At 49.2% G+C, this 10,112-nt stretch overlaps 1 protein-coding gene across 1 annotated transcript in view; it reads left to right on the forward strand.

Moving 5' to 3' along the window:
* LOC115380311 (rho GTPase-activating protein 20-like) overlaps positions 1-8,609 on the forward strand; it is a 48,341-nt gene extending 39,732 nt beyond the window's left edge. The window contains exons 14-15 of the mRNA XM_030081429.1: positions 3,265-3,379; positions 6,918-8,609. Of these exons, the coding sequence (XP_029937289.1) occupies positions 3,265-3,379; positions 6,918-8,602 (1,800 nt within the window). The 3' untranslated portion in view covers positions 8,603-8,609. The remainder of the gene's footprint in view (positions 1-3,264; positions 3,380-6,917) is intronic.
* Positions 8,610-10,112: the final 1,503 nt, after the last annotated feature.

Raw genomic sequence — 10,112 nt, forward strand, 5'->3', positions numbered from 1 at the left:
GCCCGACATGTAAAACCTCCTCATCTTTTCTTTTTTCACTCTCTGACATTCAGAGACAAAACATAGTTGCAAGAATTGATCCACATAAAGCGCCTTCCTTACCCACTAATCCTAATTTCACTGGAATATTTTGTTAACTAAAGTGAAATACCTAATCCATCAGTCCCTGTGCCAGAAAGTTTCCATATGGAGATGGGACTTTTGTTTAGATGAGGAAGATGGAGAGACTTTCTTCCCTCTCCTTTCCTTCAACCATTTCTTTAGCCATCACATAAAATATCCTTTATTGATCCCTGTAGGCAAATGAAGTCACTGCAGCAACAGAAATCAACGGGCGAAACCACAAACTGATGATGAGCAATTTGCAAAATACAGTGTCACATATGAACAGTAAAAACGGGAAAAGATGAACAGAATAAAGCGATGACACAGGATATGTACATACTGTAATCTGCTTCAGCTTCACATTAAAAGCCTGCATTAGCGCCGTGTGCACAAACAGCACCTTGTCTTTATTCTTTATTCTGTATTTTTGAATCTTTATTCTTTATTCTTTGTTTGGGTCCCATCAGCCTCCAGGAAGCGCTCGCTGGTCTTCCTGGGCTCCACGGAAACAACAGCAACTATAAAAATGAGCCATAACTAAAAATCTCACTCAAACAGAGAAAAACAAGCCCAGCGTAAAGATAAGTATATAGGCAAGGCAAGGCAAGTTTATTTGTATAGCACAGTTCAACACAAGGTAATTCAAAGTGCTTTACAGAGACATTAAAAGCAACAAGACACAATTTAAAAGAATAAAAACAGTCAATAAAAAAGGGAAATAGAAATTTAGAAATTTAGAATGATAGCGATAAAAAAAATACAGTAACATAAAGTAAAATATAAGTATAATAACAAAACAAAAAAGGACAAAAACAAAATTGTCAAATACGCTCCAAAAAAAAAAAAAAAAGCAAAAAGTAAAATCAAAAACCACAATAAAATCGACAATAAAAGTCTGAGCTCTCCCTCTGAACTGTGGTGTTTGACGTCAGCGTGGGAGCAGCAACCACAGCCTGATTTTTTTTTTTTTTTTTTTTTTTCATGCCGAATCCTTTAACTTCCTGTTTGGTGAAATGCTCTCTGCTCGTTACGAAACGCCGACTCAAGAAGCCGTCGCCTCTTATTTAACTTATGGAAACGTGAAGCCACGCCTCCTGCCGCCGTCTGCCGGGACAAACAGGAGGAATGTCGAGCATCAGGCGGTTTAATGACCCGGCCGGACACACAGTCGCACCATTCACACACACACACACACACACACACACACACACACACACACACACACACACAACATCTGGTCCAGCAAACAAACTGAGAGCTCCTCCAGAGTGTTTGTCTCCTCCGGGTTTCCATCGCGTCACCGAGGCCGAGGGACAGACGGCAAAACAAGCGGCTTATAAACACCACGTTCTCACTCTTTTTTTTTTTTTTTTTTTTTTTTTTTTTTTTCCAGCGGAGTGGCTTGGCCAGCGCTTTGAGTCCGAGCACGTCGTCGTCTGTGTTTAGTAAATTCCCTCCGTCTGGCCTAAACAGCGGTCAGCCCGTCCGCCTCTGTGAGACTCGGCTTTTCCTGGAAAACCGTTTCAGCCAATCACGCGACAGCTCGCCGCAGCCAGGCAGCTCTGACTTGTTTGAGGACGTTTTCCAACTGCGGCTGATAATCCCCCCAAACACAGATAGGTGTGTTTTATCAAAAACACGAAGGCCGGAGTGAGTTCCAACTGCATCGCTCCCTCCGCGCTCAGATTCCTGGATTTGTGGACACGGATCATTTCGGCTTGGAACGACCTGCGAGGCTGTAAAACAGAAAAAGTCCAGCTTCTCCTGCTCTTTAATCTGCGAGCTCATTCTGCAGGCATGTGAGCCGCTGATAATCAAACCAATACACAACACAGGCCGTTATCAGGACGTTACCCAGGGCCAGGGAGAGGGAGACCGACGTTTTCTGTGTTGAAGTCTCAGCAGAGTCGAGGCTCGACAGCAGAGCACAGCCTTCATCCCTAACCCTAACCCTTCATCCCTAACCCTTCATCCCTAACCCTTCATCCCTAACCCTTCATCCCTAACCCTAACCCTAACCCTTCATCCCTAACCCTTCATCCCTAACCCTTTATCCCTAACCCTAACCCTAACCCTAACCCTTCATCCCTAACCCTAACCCTAACCCTTCATCCCTAACCCTTCATCCCTAACCCTAACCCTTCATCCCTAACCCTAACCCTAACCCTTCATCCCTAACCCTTCATCCCTAACCCTAACCCTTCATCCCTAACCCTAACCCTAACCCTTCATCCCTAACCCTTCATCCCTAACCCTAACCCTTCATCCCTAACCCTAACCCTTCATCCCTAACCCTTCATCCCTAACCCTAACCCTAACCCTTCATCCCTAACCCTAACCCTTCATCCCTAACCCTAACCCTAACCCTTCATCCCTAACCCTAACCCTTCATCCCTAACCCTAACCCTAACCCTTCATCCCTAACCCTTCATCCCTAACCCTTCATCCCTAACCCTTCATCCCTAAACCTAACCCTAACCCTTCATCCCTAACTCTTCATCCCTAACCCTTCATCCCTAACCCTAACCCTTCATCCCTAACCCTAACCCTAACCCTTCATCCCTAACCCTTCATCCCTAACCCTAACCCTTCATCCCTAACCCTTCATCCCTAAACCTAACCCTAACCCTTCATCCCTAACTCTTCATCCCTAACCCTTCATCCCTAACCCTAACCCTTCATCCCTAACCCTTCATCCCTAACTCTTCATCCCTAACCTAACCCTAACCTAACCCTAACCTAACCCTAACCCTAACCCTTCATCGTGTGATGTCACTGCCTCAGATCGTCTTCACGCCTGTTTAAACTGATATCACAGAGATATCCAGGCTGTGACTTCATGAGCTGAACACACGCTTTCTCAGCCTTCAGTGTCACTGATTGTGGCTCTGTGCTGTGTGTGTGTGTGTGCGTGTGTGTGTGTTTATCAGACGTGTGCAGAATGCGTGCTTTGACTCTGCACGTTTGCTGAACTGCTGCTGAACTTGCTTGGAAAAAAGTCAAGTGGTGCTTCCATGATCATTCAGTGAAAGCGTTTTGAGGAGCGTTACTGCAGGACGGAGGCCAATGAAGTCACATCGAGTCTCTGCAGTGTGTGTGTGTGTGTGTGTGTGTGTGTGTGAGCAGACAGTGCTAACCACACGCTGTGTTTGCCTGCAGGTGTGTGAGCTGGTCCGCTTCCTCATAGAGAAGTGCAGCAGCGTGCTGGGAGACGACGTCACCTCGCTGTTCAGGGCCTTCAGCCAGAAGAGCAGCGGCAGCGACCACGGATCAGGTACGAGGACACCGCTCCACTCAGCGGGACGGGACGGGGCGGGACGGGGCGGGACGGGACGGGGCGGGACGGGGCGGGACGGGACGGGGCGGGGCGGGACGGGACGGGGCGGGGCGGGGCGGGACGGGACGGGACGGGACGGGGCGGGATGGGACAGTGTTAAAGGAATGCCCCAGCACTGCAAAAACTCAAAATCTTACCAAGAACATTTGTCTTATTTCAAGTCAAATAAGACATTTTGACTTGAAATAAGACAAATGTTCTTGGTAAGATTTTGTTAGTCAAAATATCTCATTACACTTAAAATAAGACATGATTTTTACATTTTTATTTACTTAATCTGTAATCTGTGGATACTGCTGAAAAAAATGTGAATTTCCTGCGGGATGAATAAAGTATCTATCTATCTATCTATCTATCTATGATCACCTCAGAAGTAACTTGTTTTTAGACAATTTTCACTTGTTCCACTGGCAAATTTTTCCAATAAAACAAGCAAATTTTCACTTGTTTCAAGTGAAAATTGTCTAAAAACAAGTTCCTTCTGAGGTGATCATGTCTTATTTTAAGTGTAATGAGATATTTTGACTAACAATAAGACGTTTTGACTTGAAATAAGACAAATAATCTTGGTAAGATTTTGAGTTTTCACAGTGAGTGTTTTGGGCAAAATCCCATTTCCTGTCTTCCCCGGACTGAGACCAGATGTTGGACACCAGTCTCTCCTCTGGACGTCCAGTGGTTCAGTGCGTGTGGGTAGCATTTCCTGTTAGCTTAGCATAAAGACTTGAAGTCTATGGGAGTCGTTAGCCTGGCTCCGTCAGAGTGAAAAAATGAACCTTCCAGCAGCTCTGAAGCTCTGGAAAAAAAAGTTTTAGGAGACGTCAGATGGTGGACCTGTACCCGCTGAGCACATTTATCCTTCAGTCTGTCGCAGTTAGTTATCGTTTAATTATTAAGTCGATAAAAAGTTGTTATTATTAGGACTGGACAGGCCGAGTGAAGTGACAGCACTAACCCAAACACAGCTGATGCAGCGCTGATACTGAGAGGAATCATAACTTTACACAGTTCAGATAAAGAGGGACCAAGATGCTTTTTTGTGCTTCCCAGGAAAATGAATGGAGGAACATATTTGGAAATGTGGAGATTTTCTTTGCTAGTTTGACTCGATGTGCAAAGCCAGCTGAAGGGGGGTGGGGGGTGGGCTGCTGGCAGCTTGGCCGGTGGTCAGCGACAGTCAGTGTGAAACAGATGCTGCAAAAAACAAGACATTTGTTTACTGTCAGCGTTACCAGCAAATTGAAGCACTTCACAGCAAACCATGGATGCAGAGGGGGACTTGCAGTCATTTACCTGCAAATCTGACATCTGATTTCAGATTTCATGTCATATTGTTTTCCACTCACATCATTTGTGTTTTCACAAAGTTTTTGAGAAGTTGGCCGTAAAACTAAAACCCTTTGCAGCCAGGATCAGAGTCAGACTGCTGGGTTTGGTGAGGCCATGTGTTACTAAAGCCTTCAGTTTCCCATTTTCACTGCTACAAAAACAATGCAGCACCTGAACTTTGAGGTTTGTCCTCTTGGAGAGCGTTTTCTAAAAGTTTTCGGTGGATGAACGTGCAGTTTGATGTGGCTGGAAGGGCAAAGGAAACACAGAAACACAGATTTCAGATGTCTGTCTCAGTGCAGTCACAGCGCTCTCTGCTGAGAGTCGAGTCTCGTTAAAACATGACTCCTTTAGTTTTCTGCTCTTTGACTCTCAGCTCTGAATAAACTTCAGCTTGAAAAGTGAAGCTCCCCGCCGGGTGGCTCAGCTCGTCCTGCAGCACACACACACACAGATCCACACATCACCAAGTTTTTTTTAAATGACTGTCCTGAGTTGTTCTTTTTGCCGGATATTTACATATTTTTCTCTTTTAAAAACTTTTAAAATCTTCACTGACCCACTCAGAGCGCCTCGTGTGGGTCGGTGAGGGAAGGAGACGGGCAGATCAAGTAGAACTGAAACAACATAACCAGCTTTAATTTGGCACGGCTCTGAATCAAGGTCAGAGGGGTGTGTGTGTGTGTGTGTGTGTGTGTGTGTGTGTGTGTGTGTGTGTGTGTGTGTGGCTGAACAGCAGCTCCTTGACTTGTTTCCTCAGAGTGTTTTGGTTCGTCTGGTTGAGCCACAGAGCTTCAGTGTGTTTTATCTCACATCATTATAACCAGGCAGATTGAGGCTGACTAGCTCCCTGTGTGTGTGTGTGTGTGTGTGTGTGTGTGTGTGTGTCAGTGTGTGTGTGTGTGTGTTGTTTGTGTGCTGGTCTGTCTGGGCCTCTCCATTTCTATTTGTGGGCACGTTCCTGAAGTATAAAAAAGGTGTGTGTTTACGTGCATGTGTGTGTGTGTGTGTGTGTGTGTGTGTGTGTGTGTGCTGTTGATTGGGGTCAGCAGATCGACCTGCAGTAATTTGTGAAATTGCCAGGGTCACGGCGTTCATGAGCACGGCAGTGAATCTCCTCATTCATGAATCCTGCAGTTTTCCTGCGCTGAAGCGGCGCTTTGTCAGCGCCCAGCAGGGGTCTGCTTTCTCTGCTCGCCCAGTTTATAGCTGAAGGTTCTACCTGAACAGAGCGAGCATTTAGAAAGAACACACACACACACACACACACACACACACACACAATGCTCTGGACTGGACAATAAAACGCTGCAGTACCTGAACAAGAAAGTTATTAGCGTATTTTCTTTCTTAGATTCTGAGCTTTTCAGTTCACTGAAATGTATTTCCCACACGGAGCAAAGTATTAGACGTTTACAGAATTAGCAGGAGCCCTCATTCTCACATTCAGTGGTCCCTCGTTTATCGCGGGAGTTACGTTCTAAAAATAACCCGCAACAGGCGAAATCCGCAAAGTAGTCAGCTTTATTTTTTTACAATTATTCTAGATGTTTTAAGGCTGTAAAACCCCTCACTACACACTTTATACACTTTTCTCAGACAGGCGTTAACATTTTCTCACTTTCCTCTCTTGTTTAAACTCTCAAAGTTCAAACCTTCGTAGAAAAATAAGTCCAGTGTTATAGAATGAACTCATTCTGTACTGTACAGGAGACACGGCACGGAGGAGACTGATTGACAATGGTCTACAGTCCCTTAGCCAATCAGGACGCAGAACACAATGCGCTGTTTAAAAAAAAAAAAGCATGCAAAATTGCACTAAAAAAAAATCTGCAAAACTGCGAGGTTGCAAAAGGTGAACTGTGTTATAGCGAGGGACGACTGGACATAAAAATATTGTTGGAAGAAGTTAAAAGAGTTAGTTTGCTGCAGGATGAATTCACAGAGGACGGACAGAACAGCCAGGAAAAGAGAAGAAACAGAGAAACATCAACATTTAGAACGAGCTGAGACTCAGAGCATCACCTGCAGTGTGGGAGGACTTCTGGAAGGACTGAAGTTCATAATGATAATATTTTCTCTCTCTCTCTCTCTCTCTCTCTCTCTCTGTCTGTCTCTCTCTCTCTCTCTCTCTCTCTCCCTCCAGACGTGTCGTCCTTCCAGATGAACGACTCGTCCTACGACAGTCTGGAGAACGAGCTGAACGACGACCCCGAGTCTCCGTTCCAGGAGCAGCTGCCGCTCCGCGACAAGGCCAAGCCGGACAGCCGCAGCCGCGACTCGGTCATCACGCTGAGCGACTGCGAGGCCGAGCCCGACCCCGAGGCGGAGACCGACCTGCTGCTGCAGCTCCCCCCGCGGGCCAGGCCCAGGAAGTTCAGCCCCGCCGCGCGCCAGCCCCGCCCCCACCCGGCCGGCGGCCCGCCGCAGGCTCCCCGGCGGCTGAGGCGGAGCTCGGAGCCGGCGCTGGGCCTGTCCAGCACGCCGCCCTCGGGGACGGTGACGATTCACGTGGACAAGCGCCACCTGGCGACGAGGAAGGCGAGCTACGACGCCGCCATGGAGGGCGAGGGCGAGGAGGAGGACGAGGTGTTCCTGCGGGGGCTGGGGGCGCTGCAGCTGAAGGAGGAGCCCGCAGACCAGACTGACAAGGGAGGAGCCAAGATCCCCAGCGGGGGGCGCAGGAAGTCAAAGCATGCCCCGCCCCCTCCGCTGCGCCTGGACGCCAGCTGCTCCAGCCTGTCGTCCCCAGCGACCTCGCCCACAGGCTCCTCCCTCAGCTCCTTAGACTCCGCCTTCTCGCAGTATTCTACTGATTACGCCACCAATGGGGCGTTTCCGTTGACTGAGCCGACCCCCCTCTCGCCCGTCTTGCGGCCCCAGCTGTCTCCCAGGGGCTCCCCCCCTCAGCGGGACGCCCCCCCAGAGTGGCTCCAGCCCCCCCGGACAGGCCCCTCCCACGGCCTCCACCCCAACACGTGGCTGAAGAGGGACCGCCGCCTGTCCCTGCGCCAGCCTGAGGAGGAGGCGGCGGCGGTGAACGGCGTCGGTAAAACCCGGCCGGTCAGTAACGGCTGCTCTGACGGCGTCACCGCGGCGACGGACCGCAGCAGCCAGCGGCGGTCCAGCAGCCCGCCGTCCTACCAGCAGGCTCTGCTGCAGCTGCAGCGCAGCCGCTCGCCCTTCTACCGCGGAGCAGACAAACCGCTGACTGTGCGAGAGCTGCGGCTGCTGCACGACCAGGCCTGCGCCTACAGGCCGCCCCTCCCCGCCAAAACCCACACAGGAAGTGAGGTCACACAGAGGCTGGCAGGAGGCGAGAGCGCCCCGCCGCCGCAGGGCGTTTTCTACGGACAGAACTCCACCACGCTGGTCCTGCACAGGCAGAAGTCTCACTCTCTGACTCCGCCTGCGGAGGGAGACGCAGGGAGGAGGAGCCTCACGCTGCCCCGCCGGGCCTCTGAACCCACCAAGGTCACCCTGACCTCTAACCCCGCCCCCGGCCACGCCCCGGACAGACTCCGCCCCTGCAGAGCCGTCAGAGCTCCGCCTCAGGACGGCGGCCTCAGGGTGTCTGACGTGGAGTCCGGCCTGCCCGTCTCCTCTTCCTCCTCTGAGCCGCGCTTCTGCCTGTCTCCCTCCGCCACCCGGGCCGTTAGGGACTACTTTTCGTCGCAGGGCCAGGCGGACACAGACGCCTGCCTGCGGAGGAGCCAGGAGGTGGCGCTGGCTATCGTCCAGGGGAAGAGGGAGTGGCAGAGCCGGCGGTGCAGCGACCCGCGGGTCGATGACTTTGAGCAGCTGTTCTTTGCGGAGGAGTCGTACGTGTAAATCAGATCTGTGTGCAGACGGGCCGTCCTCTGCGCCGCCTGCCCGCTCACGCCATCCCGCTGCCGTCGCCTGCTGCAGGTTTCCTGTCGCAGGGCGTCCGCTCGGCTCACAGAATCCCATTTTGCTCCGTATTAGCAAAACCTAGCAGCCACGACGCTGTTGGCTCACATGACTCTAACATCACTTTGATGGAACAGCTGAGAGAAAGATTTGCCAAATAGTTGTGGCTAATTTAATGAAGTGGGTCAGTTCGAGGTCTGGATCCTCTGTTAGTCGGTGAAGCAAATCAAAGTCAAGAAGGTTTTTGTTACTGACGCCAACATCTGTCTCTGTCTCCTCCATCAGAACCTGTCCTCATTTTGTCCTCACTGTTTTTGTTGCTTTGCTGCTGCATCAGGGAAGGACTGAGTGACAGGTACACGACAGCAGAGCCTTATGGAAATCAGTGGACACTTGTTTGGTTTAAGATAATAAGATCACTAACAAACATGATCGTCCATTCAGAGCAATGTGACCAAGAGGCGGCTGTCAGCTCTGAGATTTTCTTTAATCCTCTAAGAAAGCTTAAAAAATGTTGTTTACTCATTAAAAAGCTGACTCTTGGATATGAATCCACAGAAAGGAGGACTTTGCTCTGTACCTGCCTGCCTGGCATGCCACCAGGGAAACATTTTTTTCAAGGAATTGAATTTTGGCACAGTGTGAAATGACAAAACACGTCTTAATGTGGGATTTCCTCTTGTGGTGGCAAAATCAAAGTGTTTAATAATGAGGACAAAATAAAAGCTCACCAACCAGGAGACACTTTTCAGGCCATAGAGGTGATCACTGCCCTGCAGCTGCTCTGCTGTCAGTAGAGTCAGTTTGCCATCGACTGGTCTGATATCATGCATCATGCGTGTGTGCGTGTGTGTGTGTGCATGTGTGTGTGTGTGTGTGTGAGAATGCAGGAACGGATGATTTTACTGCTGTGCATACCAGAACCTTCAAAATGAAATATATCTTCAATGGTATGTTTATGTCATTTTTACCTTTTTAGGACCAAATTTGTATCTGTGTGGTGAACTTTTGTTCCTTTCCTCTTGTGAGTGTGTGTGTCGGTGCGTGTGCGTGTCTGTGAGTGTGTGTGTGTGTGTCTGTATGATCATTCCGACCTTTATTTAATTAATAGGGGAACACAGGGAGTAACACAGCCAGTTTACCCAAAACCTCTGCAAAAAAAATGGAACCAAAACGGCAAGAAAAGGCTGCAGAAACCCTGCAGGCGTAACAATGAGTGACATTTATTTACAGAAAATAATCAACAGAGATAAATCAACTAAAACTGCAGAAATGGGAGCAAAGACGGCGTCCAATAAGGCTAAAAGTTCAACAAGGCACTTCTACCCACCAGTCAGCAAAAACAGGGGAAACAGAGACGCTGCATTCCTGAGACACAGTCAGCACCTTCACATGCACACTAATCCTCCTTTTTCCGAATTATTCCGAATATGACAGTATTCCCAACTTG

Source organism: Myripristis murdjan, chromosome 21 (genome assembly GCF_902150065.1).
Source record: "Myripristis murdjan chromosome 21, fMyrMur1.1, whole genome shotgun sequence".
In the NCBI taxonomy this organism is placed as follows: Eukaryota; Metazoa; Chordata; class Actinopteri; order Holocentriformes; family Holocentridae; genus Myripristis; species Myripristis murdjan.